Source organism: Branchiostoma floridae, chromosome 10 (genome assembly GCF_000003815.2).
Source record: "Branchiostoma floridae strain S238N-H82 chromosome 10, Bfl_VNyyK, whole genome shotgun sequence".
NCBI classification, from domain to species: Eukaryota; Metazoa; Chordata; class Leptocardii; order Amphioxiformes; family Branchiostomatidae; genus Branchiostoma; species Branchiostoma floridae.
In genome coordinates, this window is record NC_049988.1 from 1,002,902 (window position 1) to 1,029,401 (window position 26,500).

At 40.9% G+C, this 26,500-nt stretch overlaps 2 protein-coding genes across 3 annotated transcripts; both read left to right on the forward strand.

The window, feature by feature from the left end:
• The first annotated feature begins 7 nt into the window (after window positions 1-7).
• On the forward strand, window positions 8-10,683 carry LOC118423944 (kelch-like protein diablo). 2 transcript variants are annotated; one of them, XM_035832271.1, is made up of 7 exons: window positions 8-167; window positions 3,271-4,263; window positions 5,826-6,007; window positions 6,885-7,065; window positions 8,177-8,292; window positions 9,015-9,124; window positions 9,446-10,683. In XM_035832271.1, exons 2-7 carry the CDS (start codon window positions 3,297-3,299, stop codon window positions 9,681-9,683), a joined length of 1,794 nt encoding a protein of 597 aa, XP_035688164.1. In that variant the 5' UTR covers window positions 8-167; window positions 3,271-3,296; the 3' UTR covers window positions 9,684-10,683. The 2 variants fall into 2 exon arrangements, with proteins under 2 accessions (XP_035688164.1, XP_035688163.1); XM_035832270.1 differs by having other exon boundaries at window positions 17-298.
• A 1,856-nt stretch (window positions 10,684-12,539) lies between these two features.
• Window positions 12,540-20,768, forward strand: LOC118424199. The gene is made up of 5 exons (XM_035832734.1): window positions 12,540-13,194; window positions 17,436-17,726; window positions 18,426-18,596; window positions 18,985-19,145; window positions 19,326-20,768. Exons 1-5 carry the CDS (start codon window positions 12,540-12,542, stop codon window positions 19,425-19,427), a joined length of 1,380 nt encoding a protein of 459 aa, XP_035688627.1. The 3' UTR covers window positions 19,428-20,768.
• The last annotated feature ends 5,732 nt before the right edge of the window (window positions 20,769-26,500 follow it).

A 26,500-nucleotide genomic window follows, 5' to 3' on the forward strand; every position in this document is an offset into this window, starting at 1 on the left:
AGATTCAAAAGGCATGCCATGGCTAAGCAAATTTATTAATCAAAATATTGAATTAAGATTTTTACTTATTTACAAAACTTTGTTGCTGATATGGCATCACTATTCGCTCTCATTACGAAATAAAGTTACAGTGTATGGGGTCTTGGAAATGTGTTGAAAAGGAGGAAGTAAGTTCAGTTTCACACCGTACCATACCGCTCTGTATTACACCCAGCATGTAACGCTTGTTTTAACGTTACAACAGCAGCATCGTGTAACGTTTTGTTCTCAACACCAGAGAAGGTAACTCCCGTGTGAGGTAAGTGCACACTTACTGCCATGGAGCTATGTCTAGTATGAGCTATAGTCTAAACCGGGGGTAACGTTACGTGTGGGGGTGGGGGTGCATAATTTAGCCTGGGTACCATACCCCAACCTCAAAAATATCTTTTGTGTTGCACGATAGATGCTTGAGATCGGGCTGGGGTTTGGTAACCAGGCTAGGGGTGCATAACAAAAGGTGACATATTTATCAAAAGGTTACATATTAAATACTGATATATGTGTCCTGAAATATGTTTGATTGCGATTATGTAAAATAAAAGAGAGTAGAGTAGGGTAAGCAATTTCCAATAAGTAGCAAGGACTGAATATAACGTGTCTGGCCTGGCAATCATAACGTTATCAAAAACTATGAAACACCTTTGTCAGTTCTTGTAATGAGTTCTTGCTCACACACACATGCACACACACACACACACACATAACACGCACATACACATGCGCATGCACACACACACACGACCCACCCACCCACACACATACACATGCGCATGCACACACACATCCACACACACACATGCACTCACACATATTTACACAAACATGCACACACACATACACACACGCACACACACACTCACACATATTTAATGTTACACACACAAACACACACGCACACACTGATTCATTCTAGAGTGCAAAACTTACGGCTGTTTCACAATTGAGTGTACCCATTTATTTTTCCACATGTTACCAGTTGATAAGAAAGTCTACATAAGATATTACTGTTTTTAACTTGTATTTTCCAAAAGCTGGTATAACATTAGGAACACAACAAAAAAAGAAACAGAGAAATCCACCAATATTTGGCGAAATTATCGTTAAAAATGTTGCCTAAAAATGTCCCATTTTTAGTGTTACCAGGGGTCATTCAGTTTTTTCACATTCTGACCATTGCAGCTGACATCACAAACATGGCTGCTACCTTAAAATTCCTTATTTTGTACATGCAGTCATATGTAAACTTGAGATTTATTACAATTTTTCGAAGATATTCCAACTTTTTTTTGCCAGCAGGGTTATTTTGTATTTTCATCCACATGTTACCAATTTTAATGTAATATTTACTTAAAGATTTCAAAGTCTGTAGCATTGTTTTATTGTACTGTAATAAGTGTTAGTTTGACATGTAAAGTTTTGTTATGATGTATGTAAGAGAACAAAAGTAGAATGAGATCATTCCTACTTTCATCTGAATCACATCGAAGGATCAAAGTATCGGCTGTCATTTTCCGAAAAATTTTGTCCCGTCCGTACCCCCCCCCCTCAATTTCTTTATTAGGCTAATATTACAAACTTTTGATTGTGATGGTTTACAAGTCTCTTTGACTAGATACCAAACCACTATATAAACTATATCTGTGATAAAGACCTTGCCTGATACAGTACCGTATAACTTCAAATGTCCCGTCCGTACCCCTGTCCCGTCCGTACCCCCCACCTGTCCTGTCCGTACCCCCACTTTTAGTTTTAAGCAAAATACTGGGGAAAATGACATCCCAATTGCTGAAATAACACATTATTAATACTAAATACTTAGATACAAATAATTGATGTCCTCACTAAAAATAGTAGTTTTTAATGAATTTGCCAGCATTTTCTTTATCAGGTTTTTCATTAATGCCCATATACTGCCTGGGATTGGTATGAGATGAAATCTGATATTCCCCCAAAGTTACCATCCCATTTTGCCCAGTTCATGTGCTCTCCTCTAGCCCAGCTCACTCTCCCAGATCATCATCATGATGGTGATGACCCATTCTCCTCACCCCCAAGTGCAGGTAGTGTACATGAAAAGGACAGAACAGGCATTGCCTGAGACACCAAGGAGAAAGGCAAATGTTCTGGAGAGACTTGTCAGGTCATCAAGTCAAAATAAAATCCTTGAGCAGAAAGGGGTACTTGCTGTGACAAAAGAGAGCAGAAGAAATCTGCAAATAGGTCAAGAAATTACAGATTCCCTGACAGAACAGATACATCCCATCAAGTTCACTGGTTGAGCATGGCCATCAAAGAAAATATGCTATAATGACATTCTCAGATCATTCTAGATCAGATCAGATCTAATAATGATGTCTTTCTCCTTTTTTTTTTAGTTTAGACAGTATTGCAGTATCTGTACATGCTTTATTTAACTTGGAGTCAGTGAACAAATGTTTTCCAAAAGGTTTGGACAATTCCCTGCAGTATCAGTCTTTTGGGCCTGTTGTCTGGTTGTGTCCCGTCCGTACCCCCATGTATTATCATATTCATGAAATGATCAAGTCTCTTGCTGTGTTTCCCAAGTATGAATGCTAGAATCTTATGTAGGGGTTTATAAAGAATGAAATTCTAACAAAGTTAAGCTATCAAAGTGCTTGAGCTTAAAAAAATTGTATTTGACCTTTCCTTCTACATGAAATAACAGTGACCTTACAATAAATGACCAGAAAATGACACAACAAGGTGCTGCTCTACAAATCAAAGTTAGTTTTCTGGTCTTGTGGATTCTAGTGATGGAAGATAACATGGAATAGTGTTTATCTTTAGTTCTTCAAGTGGCTATACTGTATGTACCTTTACATACAGTCTTACAGTTGTCCCGTCCGTACCCCCTCAGTGCCCCATTAAAGAAAGACCTGTATAATAGTAACCGTGAGGTGTTGTGCAGAGATCTTTTAGAATATTAAGCCACAAGTATGTACCTTTGAACTGCCAATATCAGTTTTGATATATATCAAAGTTGATTTTTCAACCTCAGTGACACCTGTTTGGTACACTCAATTGTGAAACAGCCGTTAGTAGCCTACTTTCATTTTCAATATATATATTTACATTCATGTACAAGTGATATCTAAATGTTATTACTTTAATAGCTTTCTACTGAAAATGAGATCTTGGGCATGAGTCTGAAAATGAATTATTATTTATATACAATGTATTTATAATCATAATGTCACTTTTCCACAGATCTGTAAATCTGGAAGCATGCCGTGATGATGATGATGATGGAAGTACCAGGACCCAGCCACCCTGTCGCGGGGGGGACCCCAGCCAAACGCTCCACTCCAGATCCAGACAACTTCACTTCAACAGACTCTCCTGATGGGCTGGGTGAGCTGCAACTCCACGCATTGAGATTAATCGAATCCTTGGATGAATTGAGACAGCGAAAAGAGCTTTGTGATGTCATCTTGTCCGTAGACGGACAGGAGATGCCAGCCCATAGGGTCGTGTTGGCAGCCGTTAGCCCGTACTTCAACGCCATGTTTACTCATAAAGTCAAAGAGTCCAGGGAATACATCGTCGAACTAAAGGACATGGAAGCCAGTGCCATTGAAGAGATTGTAAAGTTTGCCTACAAGGGCCATGTGCAAGTAACGCAAGATAACGTGCAAGCCATTCTGAATGCAGCAAGTTTGTTACAGTTAAACAAGGTTCAGGACATCTGTTGTGACTTTCTGAAGAAAGAGTTAGATCCTTCAAACTGTATCGGGATCAGAAACTTTGCAGGCGCGAGAGGTTGTTTTGATCTGAAGAACACAGCGGACATGTACACACAGCAGCATTTCGAACAGGTATGTCAGCATGAGGAGTTCTTGCAACTTCCAAAGGAACAGTTAATCAACCTCATTGAACGTGATCATCTCAATGTTAAACAGGAAGAATGTGTCTTTCTCGCTGTGATGAGTTGGGTTCGTTATGACCTGGCGACTCGTGCCGATCAGTTGGCTTCGGTATTGGAATACGTTCGTCTCCCGCTTGTTTCGTGGGAGTTCCTCACCAAGAAAGTCGTGGCTGAGGAGCTAGTCTCGGGACGGGAAGACACGAGGAAGTATGTAAATGAAGCTCGACAGTACCACGCAAGGCACTACCATGTGGACTTGAGGCTGTCCCAGGTGCTGAACCTACGCACCTGTCCTCGTTTGTCTTTTGGACAAGCTGAATACATCTTTGTTATTGGTATGCACCCCATCCTTGTTTTTATACAAGTGGTCAGAATTTAGCTAAGGCTTGACCTGGCCAAAAGGCAAACCATAGCAAGAGAGACGTGCCTGGAGATAAGTAGTGGTGCGTACCGGTTCGCCGAACCGGACTTGGACTTGCTATAACTTTCGGTTCAAGTCCGGTTAAAACCGGAACGTCGAAAACCGGTTTTCTGGAAAACCGGATATCTCTTTCTTATTGTATACTAGTATCATCTAAAACAACGCTAGATGCCTATGTAACTTTATTAATCGCAGCCAACGGGCCAGAAAATAACGTATTTCTGCAAAAATAAATTGTCCTACCGCTATAAGCGGGCCAAGCACATGGTCACGCCACGGGAACCTTCTTTCAAAATCCGGCAACGCGGCAAAAATGACAGGTTCACTTTAGCAATATTACCCATGAAAATAAAGTATGTGGATTTGTTTATCTCCTGGTATGGTTTTTAAGTCCCATATCTTCTGAAAATGAAGAAAATTTCCGAGACAAACAAGCTAAAACAAATCTCCGGCGACTGTTGACATTTGCCGCTTGCCGGGATACTTCACTGAAAGCATGGGTGAGCAGCTTGTTAAAAAGAAATACGGACACGTTTTATTTAAAAAAAAGTTTAAGTTCATAAACTTATTTTACACCTCCTGCCTTTATCTTTGTAACGAATAAATTTACAATTAATTTGTAAGGTTAAATGTAGAGTATAAAAACACCGCACGCATCCTTTTCTACCCGCATTACAGTAGGCTATCGGACCGCTATCCTATTGACCCCTATGACCTCGCAAGCGCCATTTTGAAATTTCGGCCGTCAAAAAAAATGCGGAAAAGGTCGGATTTTGCCGTGATTTCCCGATAGTTTTCATTAAAATTCGATGTTTCTACAACTTTGAAAATGATGCAGTCGTCTTTTGCAATATCTTTATAGCAATTGCGGCCCGGTAGAATGTGGTTGCGGGCGCCGGAGACGCAAATTATGTGTCGCCTAGAGCAAGTCGCTTTATGCTTGTGTCTATATGGGAAAATTAGCGACCGTCAAAAACCGGACTTATAAGTCCGGACCTGAACCGGAATCTTTGGACTCGAGTCCGAACCTGAACCGGAACGTGAGCTTCGGTACGCACCACTAGAGACAAGTCTTGTCTTCCAAACAACCTGAAGATCAAAGCTGTCTCCAGGACCCGACCCTCTGTGCTGAGACAGAAATTTTCTTGTTGGCACAGACAAAAATTTAAACCTGTCCATCCCCAAAATCTTAACTCTAGTATGTAAAATGGATGAAAATGAGTTTTCGTAAGCTGAAAATGACAGATCTTACAAGAAAAATCAACAGCACAAAGGTTTTGACAATGTTTTTGAAGATTTCATGGTACGAGGAACACCACATACACAGCTTTGATCACACTTACAGAGATTTTCAAATGTCAACTGGAGTGATGACCACAATGATTTGAAATTTGGTGGATATTAATAAAAGCCTTCATACTATGTACTATTTCCTGACACGCAGAACTTATTGATCACTCCTCGTATGCTTTTCAGGAGGAGAGACTGTTGGGAGGGAGACAATCCAGTCAGTGGAGAGGTACAGTCCACACCTGAACCTGTGGACGACAGTTTCTCACATGTCCTCCCCACGGAGAGGGGCGGGGGCTGCCGTCATGGACAAGCTGCTGTATGTGGTGGGAGGGTCTGACGGGCTGTGGGCGCTCAACCAAGTGGAGGTCAGCATCTAATTATAAATTGCAGTAGAATCCGCTTATTTGCATAGTTGATTTGTCAGGAGCTTTTACGCGATTCTCTTAAGTAGTTGGATTCCACTGTACCTTCACCAAAAAGGTTTTGTTAAATGTAAATGTATGTATTGTGTGTGTAGATGACCAGTATACATTGGTAACTCAATGGGTAGATTGTATTTTTTATTCAATAGCTAGTACATGTATATGGGTTTGTTTCAATGAAACCTAGAAATGATTGAATTTTGGTACCCCTAGCAGCTTTCTGTACTGCAGTGGAACTTCTGGTTTAGATATCACATGTTCTGGACATGCTGTGTCTTGGGGTAGTGCTGTAAGTTTGGGCCTCTTAGTGAGTTTTTTTAACTGTAGGGGCGCCAGGCTGATTTTGTTTCAACCTTCGGACGAGAATAGCTTATGAAGGGAGCAGATCAGTGCAAATTCTTTTCAGTTCTTTTTTTCAGATGAATAGCCCATTGAATGATACATGTACCTCTGACAGGTCCAGAGATTGTTAAAGTGTATTGCCTGATGCAGAAAAGATGTCTTCAATCTTTCAGTTGTTCATTTGTGGCCAGAGTTTGAATCTAGTAATATGGTCTGACCCAGCTCAGACATGTTGTAAGGCACTGGCACTGCATTAGTTATTTCGAATGGTGATGTAAAGTTGGCAGTCCTGAGTAGTAGGCTACATTTAAGTGTCAACCCTCTGCATGTAAATCAACCTAACAGACTAAGAGTAGAGGTGACCCGATGTGCTTGGCTAAACACGTGAGCTGTAGCAAAGCCACTAGCTAACAAATTCAAGCTTTGATTGATATCCATCATGTATCAAAATAACTTTAATGAAGTTGAATTTTCCCAGGTGTTTGATCCTCAGACAGAAGAGTTTGGCCCTGCGGCGGCCATGTTGGAGCGGCGCAGCAGCGTGTCAGTCCTGACCTATCACAGCCGGCTGTACGCCTGCGGGGGGTACGATGGCAGGGCCAGTCTCAGGTCGTGTGAGAGGTACGACCCCAACTACAATGAGTGGACCAAGATTGCAGGTGATTATTCATGTTGGTATGTCACACAGTGGTATTAATTATAACAATAAAGCTCCTAATCAGTATTTCCTACAGCACCTTCCAACATAATCATTGTCTCCAATTTCTTACAACACCAGACAGAATCAAAGCTACACATACCTAACTACACTGCTCAGCACTGCAGCTTGATGCCCAACCTTTGCATAATATGTACATCAGTACAATCTAGGATAAATGAGAATTCTTTTATACAACCAGTAGGTACTTACATTGCTTACGTTTCGATGTCTCCAGACACCATCGTCAGAGCTTCTTACTGGAGTTCTGCTTCTCACCGCTATATGTAGCTGATGTTTTCTCACTGTAAAAGTGCCACCTACATCAGCTACATGTAGCAGTGAGAAGCAGAACTCCAGTAAGAAGCTCTGACGAAGGTGTCTGGCGACATCGAAATGTACGAAATGTAAGTACCTGCTGGTTGTGTAAAAAGATTCTCCTATATCCTATATGGGGATGCGTACCTTGGTACCGATACGGTACCGGTTCATTCATTTAGGTACAGATACAAAAATACCGGAACCCTGGTGTACCGGTTCTGGACCTGTAAATGTATCTAATTAATGCAAGCCAGGCAGGATAACAGGTCAGGGGACGGCCACTTTGACAGATAAAATTACTGTGAAATCACCATAGCAGTCTTTGTGCCCCAGTGAAAGAAAAACAACAAGTGTCAAATTTTTGTTGCATCATGTGTCTACCATGATAATATGTTTTTATTGGTTCAAACATGCTTCTACCCTTTTTAACACATTGTTTTGCCGTTATAACATATCATAATACAATATTATGATATAATATTCAATGCCATGCATTTAGGTCTGGACTCATTAGGTCCGGACCTGTACCTAAACCTCTGGATTTGAATCCGGACCTGTACCTAAACGTGGGTTTAGGTACGCATCCCTAATCCTATATTCTACTAACCTGATGAAACTATTGTCGGATCGGTACAATCTATTTTGTCAGATTTGTCAGAGAATTTCTCCAAATAGGGTACAATTTGTTGTTGGATTATAGTGGAATTAATGTCAGTTGCATTTTACACTTTGTAACTTGTTTCACTTTCCAGAAATGACAAGTCGTCGCAGTATGGCCGGGATTGCTTCCCTGGGAGTGTACATCTACATAGCAGGGGGGTATGATGGCACATCAGACCTCAATACAGTGGAGAAGTATAACACACAGGTTAGGCTCCATTACTAAATTTTACTTAAATATTTCTTCTTGTTAACAAAATCTCTCATTCAATATGAAGAAATTACAGTAGCACATTTTATATAAAAAGTTTCCTAATTTCTTTTTTCATTGTTATGCTATTTTGATTCTCTGATTAACCCCAAACATATGCGAGCATGCAAAAAAAAGCTGCCTTCATTATGAAATTTAAGTCTAGTTTAGGAAGTTTGAACAAAATACACAGTGTAGTATTAGTTTCTTCATTTTTGTTCTTTCGCATTTCTCTAACGTTGAAAATGACTTTGTCATTCTCCAACATTACGTGTATTTCCAATATTTTCTTTCAATTAACAGCATACATGAAAATAAGCTGCTTTCTCAGATTTTTTGGGAAGGGAGGAACATTTATGTCCTTGCGGATATCATTCATATTATGAAATCAACATGGCCTAATTGACAGCCCAACTGATTTATGATAGCTAAACTAGACATGTAGCGCTAGTTCACCTTTATCCCTTGGGTAACCTATTTCCGTTGTTCAAAACAGCACATTTTGGGATATCAATTTGATGCACGGTTGTTTCAAATTGTAATATTTTCAAAATATAGCAGTTTGGATTAACATTTCGTCGTCATGATAACCCCAAACACCTTGCTTTTAAAAAAAATGGATATAGGTTACTTTGCAGATAAAGGTAAACTAGCATTATACCTGACTTTTGCCCATCCAGCTGAATGAGTGGAGCCCTGTAGCCTCCATGAAGAGCAGGCGCTCCATGACTGGTCTGGCATCGCTCAATGGGAAACTCTACGTGGTGGGAGGATGTGACAGAAGTGCATGGTGGGTACATGTACATCAGATATTCTACATCTGATTCAGTGACACCCCCAAATAACACCATCAGGGGCACATTAAGGGAGGGGGTGTTGAGGTCATGTATGTGGTCATAATACTAGTATCAGCTTGCTATCCGCCTAGTGTCTACATTGTATTATCCCTGTTGCAGACCAAATAAAGTCAATCAAAGTCAAGATTTCTTAATTCTACCACAACCTCTGTTGTACATGTACTAGTAACTGCAATTATTTGGTACAGTAAATGGTGTGAGACCATTATCTCTAATATTGTGTAACCATGTTGTTGCCAATGCTTTATTTCCAGTTTACCTGATGTGGAGATGTATGACCAGTCCCAGGATGTGTGGACCCCGGTGGCCAGCATGTGTGTCCCCCGCAGCGGGGTGGGGGTGGCGGTGTTGGGACAGACGCTGTACGCTGTGGGAGGGTACGACGGGAACGACTACCACAACAGTGCGGAGGTGTACGACCATGTCACGGACAAATGGGAGATCACTTCCCACATGGCGATAGGAAGGAGACGTTTCGGATGCTGTTCTTGACAAAAAGAATTTTACTTCTAATTCAAGACACTACAATACACACAGATCAGGGTTGGCTAAGTCGACTAGCCCTAATATCCAGTGCAAGTGAAAGGGCTGATTGGGCAAGTGCATGTCCTATCCCACTTGTCCGATCAGGCTAGTGAGATTTTTCCATGAGAGAGATTTTGATACTTGTTACCTGTCACTGTCATACTTATTGTGCCATCAAGCATTCACAGGTCAACACAGAAAAATAGAGCCAACAAATTACAAGGAATTCCATATGTATTAGATGGAAATGAAAATACTTAGAGACAAATGTCATGTAAATGTCCGGACAAGTGAAAAGTTAGTTTGGGCAAGTAAATTTTCTGTGGACTTGCCAGATAGGACAAGTTAATTTTAGAAAACTTGGTCCAACCCTACGGATGAACAGGCGCCAGGCTATTAATTTTTTATGACTTTCACCCATAACACCTAGTAAGATTTAATTATATGACAATGTCATGTTGAATGTGTAGTCTTAAGGCCCTTTTCACTAGACAGCGATCGTGCTGCACTCTTACTGCGACCTAAAATGGATGTTTGTAACCTTTGATTTCATACTGGGTATATCATGATACCAAAATAAAAGATTTGTACTTTTTCTATACATCTTGTTGAGTGATCTGATCAAATTGCAGTTGGCAGAGAGAGTGCGACAAGAGCGCCTTCCTAGTGGAAAGTGGTAATAGGGAATGATTTACTTTTGCTGGACTTTATTTATTGTGCCTTCGATTATTTATTGTGCCTTCGACAATGGGAATCTCTGTAACTACTGTATCTGATTCATTTGTTCTTCAAAAAATGGTCCTTGATATTAATAGACCTGTAATCTATGAAACAATTTTCTCTTGTGACAATTCTATATGTCCTATGTTTTCTCTCTACAGTCATTTTCAATCATCAATGTTTGGAAATGTATTTACCAAATGCAGCCATGCTGTGAAGAAATTAAAGTTGAGTGTCCAAAGTGAAACTGAATCCTTATTGTATTGACCAATTTTCTTGCATGTGTAGTCAGAACTAGGGGTGGGTACCAGTACATTGTACCAGTACAAAACCATTTTTTCTTGTCAGGCCATTCTGGAAAAAACGACCTAAAAAATTAGTGGACAGGATTGTGGACCAATTAGAAAATGAAGAGATTACCGACAGGCATTTATGTGTTTTGCAGCTAATAAGTCCAAGAAAATAACAAGAGTAGAGGAGAGTTGATAGTTATTTTTACCAAGTTTCTACACTCAAACCTGGTCAAGGCATTAGTGTTAATTGATTTACATGACAATAGGATTTTAAAACGCCAGTGGGATTCGGATTCTCCATCAAACAGATAATGTAGCAAAATGGACCATTGTTTTCAATATAATGCCCACTCAAAAGTTTTCACAGACTATAAGGTTCAGGTCCGGACCTGGACCCTGTCTTCCGGACCAGGACCGTACCTGGGCCTGAATTTTCTGTATATAGGCACCCACCCGTAGTCACAAGAGCAGGATTTCAATTCAAATTCAAATTTGTCCAAACTGCAACCAAGCAGGAATGAGAGAAGGTGTTATAGGACCCTGGGTAATGGGGCACACCCCAGTTTATTCCGAGTTTCAAAAAAAATCGAAGCTCTACTACAGTACTAAGGTCACACACCAGGGGGCCCAAAATCGACCTTGACCTTTGTCTTCCAAACACCTACCCACATATCAAATATCACTACAATTTATCCAGAGGTTCTAAAGTTATGCTGGCGCAAATATGCGGCCACACACACAGACACACCAAAAACTATACCTCCATTTTTCATGGAGGTAACAACTGGAGGCTGTAAGCCTGTGCACATCCTCAAGTCTAGCTATTATCTCTTCCATCAAATTACTGTATGGGGTGAGAAAATGTCCCGTTAATAATCAGGTAAAAGACCAACTGCTTAATTGTTTCTTAAACTTTCTCTAATTTTGGCATAGGATAAAACCCACTGGAAATATTTTTCAGCAAAAACAACTGATGTCAGAAATAGTACAGGTTTACATTCAACGTGGGGGAATATTCTTGGTGAAAGCAACGCTCGAACCCAAACACAACGCAAACTTTATGTACTAGCATGGTCCCGACGGTCCTCTGGTCGATAATGTCCGTATATAAAAACCTCTGTCTGGATCGTAAATATGTTAAGTATGTGGGTAGAAGTCGGATAGACGAAAGTAAATGTCGAGTCGTTTTGCTCCCTAGTATGTGAGTATGGTATTGCAGCAGAAATTCTGGTTTGTGTAGCTTTGACCTGGACATGTGATGTAAGTTTAGGTTCCCTAACAGCTTGTTTTGAAAGTTACGTAACGGTCGAAATCTGTAAGGTGCATCACGACATAGATATGCATAAAACTATGTACTTTACACAGTCACGTAGTTTGAAAGCAATAGTCTCAGAATTGAGCTCCTTATTTGGGTATACTCCTCGAACCGTGTTTCTTTGATAAGAGTTTAGTTATTAATGGCACCGTCATATGGGCGTGGGCGCATATTTGCTTTATGATCATGTGCTTCTAAATAAGTCTGGCTTTTGTTTTCTTGGTTGTGTAAGTCAGAAATCATAGCGGTCTTCTTCGCAGTAATACACATGAACATTTCGAGATGTTCTGTCACCCCGAGCTTTGTCTGGCAACAAACTAAGGTATTTCTAGTTGTTAGATTTCCCTTCTACAGCTTTCTCTCCTTTGAAAAAGTTCTTGGCTCTACTTCCTCTTTGACATCATAGCCAAAGAAGCTATGGATGGATCGTTTTGATATTGAATATGTGGGGGAGAAAATGACGCCTCTGGTCACGCCCTTTTGTTAGACGAAGCAATGGCGACAACGGAGATCACGCCATCGCCTGAACAAGTGCACTCGAAAGGGGAAGATTTGGACGTCTTGAAACTGAATTCACAGCGTGGACATGCGGATGATGCAAAAGAGGTGGATGTCTCCAAGATCAGCTCAGAACGTCAACCCTCTGTGCCCAACGAAAACACGTCCTCAGCTCCAACACGAGAGAAACATACCCATCAAGTAAAAGAAGAGGTGTCCTCCTCCATCGCTGAGAAAGAACTTAAGATAAAAAGCAAGGCTGCCAATCGTGGGAAGCCTGCCTATGACCGCAAGGTTAAAGGAAAACAGACGGGAGCTAGTCCACAAGGCTCCGCTCTTGGTTTCTCCACCGACGAGCAACCTGCCGCGGCTGGACCGCGAAACCTTCACATTAAAGATCACGTAGTGGTGTGTTCGGAGCATGAATCAGAACACACCTACGCGTACCGAGAGGCTGAAGAAGTCAGCGAGGGGTATGAGGAAGAAGATAATTGCTCTCACGACTACAACAAACCGGAGGATGTGTACCGGTACAAAGTGCCTGAGGAAGTAAGCAAGGCGGTTGTTGAGGAGTCTTGTTCTGACGACAAACCAGAGGATCCTCACGGGCACAAAGATTCTGAGGACGTCAGTTTTGCATACAGGGCTAAAGGTACGTTACAACAATGAATACAACATTTTAAATTTTTGATGTAACGCTGGTTCACCTTTATCCGAGGGTAACCTATATTCGTTGTTTGTACAAAAAACGTTTTTAGGGATATAGAGTAGACGGACGGTGGTTTAAAATCGGAACATTTTGAAAATATTGCAAATTTGAAACCACTGCCAGCAGACTTAAAACTCCTAAATTTTCTGTTTTTAAAGGCAACGGATAAAGGTCACCCCACGGATAAAGGTGAATTAGCGTTAATTGTTAAAGTATGCTTTTTTACTATAGGAACCATACGTTCCAAATTTAAAAGCACATTGTAAACAAAGAAATAGACACTGTATCCACATTGTTAAACATGTTTCTTCTTTGAAAATAACTTCGTCGGCTAAGACTTTGGAGGATAATTAATTGAATAAGAGCCATTAAATAAGCCGTTAGTGTCATTCTTAAAGTAAACAACGAAGGTTTGATAAAAATTCGAATCACAAAATCGTTTTATTTTTGCATTTTTGGTAGTAGTAGTGATTGGTTTATTGACAAAACATGTATAAAATCGGCATTGCAGTAAACACTGAATTGCGTCGAGGTTTACAATAAAACTATGCAGAAAATAAATGGATCAAATTACAATATTTACAAATAACTTTCTATCAATACTAATTACTATTTCATAATAGTTACGGACTAATACAATTAAAAGTGGGTCTCTGAATTTATCAGAAAAAAGTGACCGTCCAACATGAAAGTCCAGCATGAACATCAGTTCAGCTCAGGTTTTCACTGGATAGTTTCTTACAACGTAAAAGAAAATACATAAACTTTATCCAGCAAGCAGTTGATAGACAATGCATAACATTAGGTGAACATGTACACCTTACAGAGAATAAATTATACGTGTAGTTCTACAAATGATTGTTATTTCATGTATCTATATGAATTATGAATTTCGTGGGAAATTGATTTACACTCTGGGACTAACAGTATTTCAACGTTAAGCAAAATCCAGGCCATTTTGAGCCTCAAAACATCATAAAAACTGTACTTTTATCCATGGGCCTGGTGATATCATTTGGTGTTATCTCCGTAAAGAAATCTTGTTTTTGGCGCCGTGTCTGTCTGTCTGTCTGTTTTTCCAGACATTTGTATTAAGCAGATCTTCAGAACCTCTCAATGGATTGTAATGATATGTGGATAGGGGTTGAGAAGGCTATGGTCAATATCAAATGTTTGCCCCCTGGTGTGTGGCCTTGGCACTTCAGCAGAACATGCTATGGTCTTAATTTTTTTTTTGTCAGTTACCTTTTGATGTAATGAGAAGTATTGTAGGTTTGGACCCCCTATCAGCTTGTTCTGGAACTGCAGGTATATATTTTTTTAATTCGTGGATGATACCAAGGATAATAAACAAAGAAAAACGAATTTCCGTAAATTTCGGTTTACAGGTGGTTTAGGCAGAGATATAAACAATGACATGCATATTATACATCATTATGCATGATAAGGACTTAAATTCAAATAATCAATGGAGAAAACCTGTAATTCTGTGGCTTTTTTATGATAGGATTTTCCTACGCGTAAAGTATATGATTTCTGGCAGATGAACCATGCTAATTATGCAAATAAGTGGTTAATTTGCAGATTAATGTAAAAGTAACATAATTCCATTGGAGGATTACCTACTCACAAGTAATTGAAAGATGCACGTCGCTATACTTACATAATGTAAATGTGCAAGTCATTTGCATAATCTGTAATGAAATTAAAACGTGGAATTCTGCCAAACAAAAAGACTTCGACACATACAATATATGTAAATTAGTAGAAATTCCATCATGAACAAAATTGAGTATGCTGATAGCCTTATTTGCATAATTAATTAGTTAAGATGAAAAATAAATATGCAAAGGCTCTAAATACTTCATGACATTATGAAGTCTTGCCTGGCCTGTTGCATGACAGCAAATGATGCTGAGCAGAAGGAAAACTATTTTGAGAGCCAAACAAATTTTCTGATCGGCGCTTATATCAAACACATTTCTTGATAAGCGCTTACATGCATTTTCCACCACTCCTGTTTTATCTCAGAACGTGTCGTGGAAATGTGGAGTGAGTGGAAATCCCGCAGAGTCTGCTGGCTCGCAGTGGGATGTGGACTTCTGGTGGTAGCATCAGTCATCATCGCTGGCATCCTGGGCACTCAGCTCACTCCTGCTTGGAGGGTAAGCTTAGGCCACAGCAACTAAATTTTTTGGATGACATCCTCTGCAGGTTGCAAAAATAGTGCGATTGGGCGAAAAAAAACAAGATGGGTGAAAAAAACAAGATGGCTACATTTTCAAAAAAGGCACCATAAAGTTGTGATGACTATATTGCAAAAAGAAATAAAGGGACAAAACATGGTATCAGAGCCAACAAGGCATTCATTCCTGTATCTAAGACATGTACTGGTGTGGTAAAAGTGACACTAGTGTGATAGACTGGCATCACCAACAAAGTTGGTAACCACACTCATGGCTTTCATAATGGTGTCACTTTTGCAACTATCCAATAAGTTTCATTTCTTCAACTACACTCTCGGGTATCTTCCCCTCGGGTATTCTTCTTCTTTCATAATGGTGTCACTTCTACAAGTACAACTATTGGGCTACAACACATTAACAAATTTACTTGCTGTGGCCTTAAAAGACTTTTTGCATGGCCGTTTGTGTTTTTTTTCTCATTATCTAAAAAACTAATTTCTCATTATTTAAAAAAACTTTTTGACAGACGGGGACAATGTGGCACTGCACTTAAGTTTTGTAACTTATATTAATATCGCCACATACAGACAGACTGTTAACCCCCGACCGAACTTCGGTCAGGTACCCATTTTTACACCTGGGTGAAGTGAGGAAGGTCGTGTAAAGTGCATTTCCCTATGGCACAACGTCGGGGGCATGGCGAGTATCGAACTCGAAACCTTTCGATTCCGAGTAGAACATTGTACCAGTTACACCACACGCGACGTGACGCCACGTCGGTGTTTTTTTTTAATTAAATCAGGCCAGGGCAAACGCAACAAGAACTCAGCCATTTAGCAATCATGAAACTGAGAGCGAAAAATGCCCGGTCAAGTCTGCAACAAGGTTGTTTTTAGTAGCAGCAAGGACGTGATATAACGTCCTTAGTAGCAGTTGGTAATCAATGGCATGATGTGATGATATACTCTACTAGACGTTAGGATGCGTTACCTTACGAATAATTATGTGTTTATGAATCTAGGTGGTGTTTACCTCAACGCTGCAACATAATGGTACGGTGATCTTAGAATCCGATACTCCTTTCAAGACGACATTCTACAAAGAAAACAACTCGGCATTCGACGACTTCATACTGATCAACTCAACTCCACCGTACTTGCCATTAACGAACAGCGGTGTGACTGCCGACGAATTACCAACAACCACATTTCGATCAACCACGGGTAAGTTTAATCTCCAAGCAGATTCCTCCGTGGCAAGACAGCATCATAAAGCAGGGGAAGGACTTTAGCCGGCAGAGGAGCAAAATTGGCCACGCGAATTTTACTCCTCTGCCGGTTAAAGTCCTTCCCCAGCTTATGTTACTGTCGTCGCCACGGAGGAATCTGAGATTAGGTTAAGTAATGTTCGGAAGATATCGATGGGATTTTTCGGTCACCCTTGATTTCAGCCACATTTTGTTGGCAATACTTCTTGCATTTAAATCAGTGATAGTCTAATTGCAAATTGTTGGTTTTTCTGTGTAAAATACATAATGATGGCACGTCACGCCTTCAAATAGATACATGGTGCATTTGTTTGTGTATCTCATGTTTTTTTTTCTCATATTATACTTACTTACTTACTTACTTACTTTGGTCGAGCTCCCACTCGAACCAGACTTGAAAGTGTGCTCCATCTTGCCCTATCCTCCATCAGGGACTTGATTTTCTTCACTTCGGTTAAGTTGGTATCAGATCTCAGGTTGTCGGTGAAAGTCAGCTTTGGTCTCCCTCGGCTTCTTTTCCCTTTTGTTGGTTCCCAGAGTACAAACTTTGAGGCAATGGTGTCTGGATGTCTGACACAATGAGCCACCAATTTCATTCTTCCTATCCTTATTTTCTCAGTAACTAATGGCAGATATTGATATAATTGCTTATTAGTAAGTTCTTGTTTCATATCATATTGCCATCTCATTCATAACATTGCAAACAAACTCAAGTGCCTGTTGTTTGAAAGCCTCAGCTAGATGCGCCAGCTGGACGGGATGGTTCGATCGTGACGACCCCACGGGGCCCGGCACCGGGGACTGGGAAACCCTGACCGGACTCCGCAAAGAGAACCCCGGGAGAATCTGCCGCGCGCCGACAGACATCCAGGCCCGCGTCATCAGCACCGGGCAGGACGCGTCACTGACGGGAGAACAGTTCGCCTTCTATGATACAACAAAAGGCCTCGTCTGTAGGAATGAAGACCAAAAAGACAGCACGTGTCTGGATTATGGAGCCCGTTTCTGCTGCCCGGATGGTGGTATGTATCCTTTTTATCATGCAGACCCTGTGTGGCTACAACATTGATCGAAGTGTGCTTAAAAATTATTCCTCAAAAGAGGGTATGCACGGGGAGTCATCGACAACGTTTAACACTAAATTTAGAAGAACCCCCTGTGTAAATATTACGCTAGGCTTAATCATACACACAAAATGTGGCCACCTCGCTAAACGGATGTCCCTGTTGTACGAATGGGGGAAATCAATTGGCTGCCTGTGGCTTACAGAAAAGAGCATACAGACCCTCTCAAAATAGTACCATTGAGAAGTTCAGCATCAGAAGTGTAAACATTGCTAATGTATCTGATGCGCGCTGTCATCCATGTCGTATATTTCTAGTTTGGTCTTCTATTTTAGATAACAAAGAAAAACATCTACGGAACTTAATAGTGTTATAATTTGAAACATTGGGCTGTTAGCATTTTCACTGTCTAATATGAAAACATGAAACCCAATTAAACACTGATTATGCAAATCAGTGGCTTATTTGGTTAGTTAATGGCGGCAGTTTATAAATTTCAAAATGGGACACTCAAACATGTGAGATATGTAACAGACACACACACAAAACATTGATAATACGCCACTCGAAAACATTATAATATGTCGATCGACACAAACAAAAGACCACTTTTTTCTTACATCATCGCGAAAACAACAAACTTGCATTTTGTTACAGCCAAACTTTGTCAACATGGATGGACGGAACACAACAGCCACTGCTACAAGTTTATGACAGACCATGTCAGATGGTCTGATGCACACTCAATGTGTGGGAAATATGGTGCAGGTTTGGCGTCTATCACAAGTCAGGAGGAGAATGACTTCATTCAAAGTCTCATCTCAAAATGTGGGTCATATTCAACTGTTACTCTTTGTATTTGATTATGACAAGTCTTAATTATGATTCGAAAAGATACCCTTTTAGCCAACATCAACCTACATTTAATTCTGTCTGTTCTTAGTTTTAGATTCATGATACCAACATTCCCATAGCGTACAACTGATCAAAACATAACAGTAACATATTTGTATGTAAATTTTCATGTGTTCTATAAAAGTCTACTAGTAGATATTCTTGAGCATGTTAAAATCATAATAGCACCATTTTTATGGTGATAAGTTAGACTGGTTGCCAAATATCGTATCACAATAGTTGAGCAATATGCATGTAGTACTGCTATTTTTATTATTACAAATGTATCAATTATAGACACTTTGCACTTGCTTACCTGCAGCCCCTAGCCAAGAGGTGTGGATTGGACTTCGTAAAGATGGAGAATCTTGGACGTGGTGTGATGGGTCCCCAGTCACCTACAGTAACTGGAACCCTGGTGAACCTAACAACGCCGTCGGCTGGATCCTTGCTACAGAGGCGTGTGTTGCGATGTACTCCAAGGTGTTTGTTCTTTTATTCTTTTTTTCTCTAAAAATAAAAAAAAAGTAGCATCAACGCATTTTGACTTTTATAAGAAAATTACAAATCTAGAAGAGGACTTCTCTTTGCAAATTAGAGTATTGTTTATTGGACCAGGTTTCTAACACTTAACATTCTAATATTGAATCATTTCCTTCTAAGACAAGAAAGACTGAAGTAACAAGTGACAGGTCACTGCTGAAGAAACTAACACTCGTCTACGTGTTGCATTTCCCAGAGTGGCAGAGGAGGAAAATGGAATGACAGGCGATGCCGGAAGAAATGGCCTTACCTTTGCAAGAAACCATAACAAGATAGGCAATAAAAACTTTATTACAACGAGAATCTCTGAATAGAGGTGAATATTTTCCAAGACAACTTAAACCGGGAATCAACCGGAAGTTTCTGTCAAGAAGATTTTTCCTAGTTCATCCTTTGATCCAGTAATGGAGAGTCATTCGTATGCTGGTTTTGCAGCCAGCAGATTCTTGACTTTGAAAAATGTTTACCGTCCAATCTTGACACATACAGTTCCTGGGAACATTCCCAGAATTAATCTGTGGACTTGCAGTCCTTTAGAAAAACAAATCTGTTCAATTCCTAAAAATCATGAGGACTAACATTCCATGCATTCCAGTGGACTAGCATTCCTGTGGACAAAATTCCTGTACAAGTCCTAGAATTCCTGGGGACTAACATTCCCAACATTTCAGTGGACTAGCATTCCTGTATACAAAATCCCTGTAGAATTCCAGAATACTTGTGAACAAATCATTCCACACATTCCTATGGACTGTCTAGCATTCCTGTGGACAAAATGTACACTTACTAGAATTCTTGCAGACTGCACAAAATACTATACTTTACTTAGGCTTGCCCCTGAGGCGTCGCCAAAATGGTGATTTCTATTGGATTTAAAAGATGAATACTGGTGCAATGTGCGTTGACCTCAGCGACAGCAAACTAGTCATAGATTCATTTGGCCCCACAGAGGCATCGTCTTTATTGTGAACCAACACATGAGAATGTTGAATCCAACCTTGCACTCAAACACTTAGAAAGGTTGACGAAAATCACTATGTAGAACACAGTCAGCATTTGGTCTAGAAGGTGTAAAAGGTCACTGTAAAGTCATAGGCGACTTTAAATTTGTCTGCTTTGATAAACAGATTTTTTTTATAGTTTGTAATACATGGCATTTATTTCCGAGAAATACAAGAGAAAAGAAGTACAGAATTCAATATTTGGTAGTGGTGACTGGCTCTAAGGCTCTTTGTATATTTTACATGGAACTATTTGAACTATTTCGTTTGCGAAGCAAAGCCGAGTGATCCGTTCTGTACACTACGTGTACGTATCTTAGACTACTATACTCACTAGAGGCAGTTTAGTTCAGTTTATAAAGCTATTGTTTCAAAGCATTTTGCACATTCTTAGTAGCAAATATATCAAACTAACACCTGGTAATGGACATTGTACCAAACTAATCCAAGTAGGTTCATGCGAGGAGGTTTGTTTCATGTAAAGCACACTATTGCATGAATAACTGAAAACTACATAATGATACTGAACGTTATAAAACTTATAGGTGTTAAGGTAAGAGATAAACTCGTTAATTCTCATCCACGGAGTGGAAAGATGTATTTACTATGCGTGTTTTGTAGAAAGTAAATTCTTGCTGTAGTTTTTGTGCCTAAATATGCTGAAAGTAACTTTGGTGTTGTTATATCCAAGGGCACAAAGTGTGGCAAGTACAGAAAGGACATACGGCACAAAGTGTTGCCGCACTCAAGCAAACTGGCTTATATTAATGGAACCTCTGCCATTTTCAGCCATTCTAGAAATTGCTGCACCATTTGGACACTTCTGAAAGGAGCATTAATGGTATTATTTCATAATATTATTATGCGGGAGGCCAGCTTTCAAGCCTGGTTTGCCCTCCACTTCATCGGTGATAAACCCAAATGAATAAATAAAGTTAAAGTTACCCTTACATCTGTGCAGATGCTTTTGGGGTGGCGCCCATCTCCATTTCGAGTAGCCCTTGGGCCACACATGTGCAAGCCACTACAGCAGGGGGCTGGTCCGCTGGTAGTGATGTGTGTTTAAATAAATAAATATTAAGTATATTTGAATACAAATCGTTGTATTTATATCATGACTACAGCAAGTTGGTTTAGAATGAATTAGTATGACTGCACTGAAAAAAGAGTTATAAGCCATTCTTGATACAAACTGTGTCAACTATGACTGGAGAAAATATTCATACAGTTACTGCAACTGCTATTATGTCAACAATTTTGAAGTTTTCATCGCACCGTTTATACAAGTTGAAGAATAACCGTACATCCTCGTGAATCATTTGTTGCAACTCTCATGGACAAATAAGATTTGTTATGAGTTTATATAAGAATAGTATACTGTGAATGTGATATAAGGTGATGCTGCAATAATTGCAATAAAATACAAAAAATATCAATTCTATGTCTCAAGTCTGACTCTGTACGTGTGTCATTCAGCATCAGCGACTGGCGCACCGGTCTTGTTGGCGTGTTTTTCAGCACCTGGGACAGGGACACCAGTCTTGTTGGTGTGTCATTCAGGGACAGGGACACCAGTCTTGTTGGTGTGTCATTCAGGGACAGGGACACCAGTCTTGTTGGTGTGTCATTCAGGGACAGGGACATCAGTCTTGTTGGTGTGTCATTCAGCACCAGAGACAGGGGCACCAGTCTTGTTGGTGTGTCATTCAGGGACAGGGACACCAGTCTTGTTGGTGTGTCATTCAGGGACAGGGACACCAGTCTTGTTGGTGTGTCATTCAGGGACAGGGACACCAGTCTTGTTGGTGTGTCATTCAGGGACAGGGACATCAGTCTTGTTGGTGTGTCATTCAGCACCAGAGACAGGGGTACGAGTCTTGTTGGTGTGTCATTCAGCACCAGGGATAGGGGCACCAGTCTTGTTGGTGTGTCATTCAGCACCAGGGACAGGGGTACGAGTCTTGTTGGTGTGTCATTCAGCACCAGGGATAGGGGCACCAGTCTTGTTGGTGTGTCATTCAGCACCAGGGACAGGGGTACGAGTCTTGTTTGAGGGTCATTCAGCACCATGGACTGGGACACATGTCTTGTTGATGTGTAATTCAGGGACAGGGGCACCAGTTTTGAAGGTTTGTCATTTAGCAGCAGGGGCAGGGACACTAGATTGGTCTGTGAGTCATTCAGCACCAGGGGCAGGGGCACAAGTCTTGTTGGTGTATTATTGAGCACCAGAGACACCAGTCTTGTTGGTGTGTTATTGAGCACCAGGGACAGGGGCACCAGTTTTGTTGGTGTCATCCAGTACCAGGGACAGGAGCACCAGTCTTGTTGGTGTGTCATTCAGCACCAGGGATAGGGACACCAGTTTTGTTGGTGTGCAATTCAGCATTGTTGGCGTGTCATTCAGTACCAGGGATAGGGGCACCAGTCTTGTTGGTGTGGCATTCAGTACCAGGGACAGGGATACCAATATTGTTGGTGTGTAATTCAGCACCAGGGACACAAGTCTTCTTTGTGTGTCATTCACACCAAGTACAGGGGCACCAGTCTTGTTGGTGTGCCATTCAGCACCAAGGACAGGGGCACCAGTCTTGTCGATGTGTCATTCAGCACCAAGGAAAGGGGCACCAGTCTTGTTGGTGTGTCATTCAGCACCAGGGAAAGGGGCACCGGTCTTGTTGGTGTGTCATTCAGCACCAGGGAAAGGGACGCAAGTCTTGTTGGTGTCATTCAAAACCAGGAACAGGGGTATCGGACTTTTTGGTGTGTCATTCAGTACCAGTGATACAGGCACCAGTTTTGTTGGTGTGTCATTCAGCACCAGGGAAAGGGGCACCAGTCTTGTTGGTGTGTCATTCAGCACCAGGGACAGGGACACCAGTCTTGTTGGTGTGTCATTCAGCACCTGGGACAGGGGCACCAGTCTTGTTGGTGTGTCATTCAGCACCAGGGACAGGGGCACCGGTCTTGTTGGTGTGTCATTCAGCACCAGGGACAGGGGCAACAGTCTTGTTGGTATGTCATTCAGCACCAGGGACAGGGACACGAGTCTTGTAGGTGTTTCATTCAGCACCAGGGACATTGGCACCAGCCTTGTTGGTTTGTCATTTAGCACCAAGGACAGGGACACCAGTCTTGTTGGTGTGTCATTCAGCACCAAGGACAGGGGCACCAGTCTTGTTGGTATGTCATTCAGCACCAGGGACAGGGCGCAAGTCTAGTAGGTGTGTCATTCAGCACCAGGGACAGGGGCACCAGTCTTGTTGGTATGTCATTCAGCACCAGGGACAGGGCGCAAGTCTAGTAGGTGTGTCATTCAGCACCAGGGACAGGGCGCAAGTCTAGTAGGTGTGTCATTCAGCACCAGGGACATTGGCACCAGCCTTGTTGGTTTGTCATTTAGCACCAAGGTCAGGGGCACCAGTCTTGTCGGTGTGTCATTCAGCACCAGGGACAGTATTGTTGAGTATATTTTACAGAAAGGGGTTGCCAGTCTTTCCCCTTTAATGTGGCCGAAGTACCTCTTCAAACATAGGACATTTTACATTCCATCCAAAAGTTACTAAATGACTTCCATCACTACCTACACGTATAAGATCAGTACGCTTGAGCCAAAATACGTGGACATGAAGAACATTTATTAAGTGCAATATCATGAACATACAGTATACAAGGTGGTACAAGTACGCCTGAGCCAAAATATGTAATACATACATTGTGGTACAAGTACGCTTGAGCCAAAATACGTATACATTTTGGTAAAGCATGTCGGAGCCAAAATACGTATACATTGTGGTACAAGTACCCCTGAGCCAAAATACGTAATATACATTGTGGTACAAGTACCCCTGAGCCAAAATACGTAATATACATTGTGGTTAAGTATGCCGGAGCCAAAATACTCATACATTTTGGTAAAGTATGCCGGAGCCAATATACGTAATACTATACATTGTGGTACAAGTACCCCTGAGCCAAAATACGTAATATACATTGTGGTACAAGTATGCTAGAGCCCAAATACGTTTGAACATGAAGAACATTTATCATCAAGTGCAATATACATTGTGTTTTAAACATTCACCTGTAAATAGCCTCATAACCCGAACGTGCCTTTCTAGGATTAATTTACAGATAAGATCCGAATCACATCTACAAACATCTAGGTGTGACCACGCTGAAACACTGCTCTTCTTTTAATGCTGCTTTAAGTGATGGACTTGAGTGTGTGCACTTCCAATATTTTGTTGTGATTCAAACTCAAATACCTGTTCTGCATTGGAGGTATAAAATGTATGCGTTGCTTTATCTTTCATTGCAAACTATATTTCAAGTTGATTTCAATTTTACCAATTTGTTTTACTCATTCACATGTTTTATAAAATTAGGGTAGTGACTTTGTAAATCAAAGAAGTTCGTGTGGCTATGATTTATAGTGTACAAAAAGTCATGCAAGTTGATTTCGATAAACTGAACTGAATAGCATAAAGTAGTAAAAAAGATGAAAATGAAGAAAGATGAAATGGAATGGTAGTATGGAATGACATGGGTAAGGAATAGTTAGAAATAAAAATAGAGTAGAAGAAAAAGATGAAAACGTTTCACAGATGGTGCACATGTCGCAAACCAACTCCAGTCGGAGAAGACCAGGCAGTACATCTCCACTTCAGCCGGGGTGGTTCCAGTTTGGTACAAGATCTCCCCACACAGACAGCACACACAAGTCCCTGCAGACTAGTCCTACTTCTCCCACTGCTGCAAGCTAGCCTCCTTCACAGCCTTCCACGAGCGCTGGCGGTTATTGCTGGGGAGAGCACTGATTTGAGATTTTCAACACATGTGCGAGGTTCTTAAGCCAAAAAGGTGGTGTCTGCACCCAAGGGAAATAAGGGTAGAGAATGATGGGAATGGGGTAGGGAATGATGGGAAAAGGGTAGGGAATCATGGGAACGGGTATACTACAGGGAAAAAATAGGGCACAGACATGACCCTCCCGGCAAAATAACCTAGCCCATGTGTTGAAAATTACGAATCATTGCTCCCCCTAATAATAACTCAGCCAGCACTTATCAAAGGCTGTGAAGGAGGCTAGCTACAAGCAGACATGAATGTGGGGTCCAGCGAGGATGGGACAGCCATCGCTCGCTGGAAGACACAGACATATCTGCAAGATGGTGCAGTGGGAGAGGTTGAAGTAGTCTAGGAGGGCCAAGTGTCTACCGTCTGTGGAGTTGACCCTGCCCGCCCCTTTCCAACCCCAGCTGCAGTGTAGAATACTGTGTGGTCTGTTTAACTGAAGTGGGTTTGCCATTAGTGCACTATCAATCTGTGCTAAAGTCCACATTTTCATGTAACATTTGGAAATTAGAATAACGGAAACAATATTTAACAATATTATTGCTGGCTGTACTGTCTGTTAGTGTGGAAAGCTAAATAACTACAAAGTTCTATAGGACTCACACATTCAACTAACTGTTATACACAAGTACTGTTACAGTATAGTAGATCAAGAGTAAAATGCTACTGTGTCTACTTCTGGGGTGCATCAAAGTCCTGAGGCAGAACCAACTTGTGAATGAAAGTTTTTGATCTAATTTGAAATTGGCCAAGAGTTAGGCGTGTTCTTTTACTGTTATGACTGAAAGTCCTCATAGGTTCATAAACGGATGTCGGTGTAAAAAAAAGTTCTACAAACTTCACAGAACAGAGTACTGTAGAGAGTTGAACACACTACAGTGTTAGTACTCCTGGGGTCCATCAAAGTCCAGAGGCAGAACCAACTTGCAAGTTTTTTATCTAATTTGAATGGCCAAGAGTTATGCGTGTTATATGACTAATGCACTAATAGGGTCATTTTTCTCTCTGATGTGACTGTTCCATCTGACATACACATTGTAATTTGGCATTTTATTTTGGAGTGCATGCTTCACATTGAAACTGTTCACAAAGGACATTTTACAAAGAGTGACATTTCAAGATTCTTATGATTTGAACATAAGAATAATTCAAGGACAGTTTGTTCCTAACGTTACCTTCAACAGAATTTTGTGTTGATGTTGGCATTTTTTCTGGTCCAGGAGTGTATTCTGCATATCCAAACTGTTCACGATGGTCATTTCATGAAGAATGAATCTTTTTAGAAGATTCTAATCTGATTCGACTATTATCATTCAAGGACCTTTGGTCCCGACTTTTCCATCAACAGAGGTTTGTGTTGATGTTGGCATTTTTTGCTGGTCCAGGAGTGCATTCTGCACATCAAAACTGTTCACAACGGTCATTTTACGACCAATG

Bases quoted from the DNA above. Each gene is read 5' to 3' on its own strand.
- LOC118423944 (XM_035832271.1), top strand. From the start codon at position 3,297: ATGATGATGATGATGGAAGTACCAGGACCCAGCCACCCTGTCGCGGGG. The intron at 7,066-8,176 runs GTGATTATTCAT...TTCACTTTCCAG, and splicing joins TGAGTGGACCAAGATTGCAG to AAATGACAAGTCGTCGCAGT. The intron at 9,125-9,445 runs GTGGGTACATGT...CTTTATTTCCAG, and splicing joins GGATGTGACAGAAGTGCATG to TTTACCTGATGTGGAGATGT.
- LOC118424199 (XM_035832734.1), top strand. From the start codon at position 12,540: ATGGCGACAACGGAGATCACGCCATCGCCTGAACAAGTGCACTCGAAA. The intron at 17,727-18,425 runs GTATGTATCCTT...ATTTTGTTACAG, and splicing joins TTTCTGCTGCCCGGATGGTG to CCAAACTTTGTCAACATGGA. The intron at 18,597-18,984 runs GTGGGTCATATT...GCTTACCTGCAG, and splicing joins TCAAAGTCTCATCTCAAAAT to CCCCTAGCCAAGAGGTGTGG.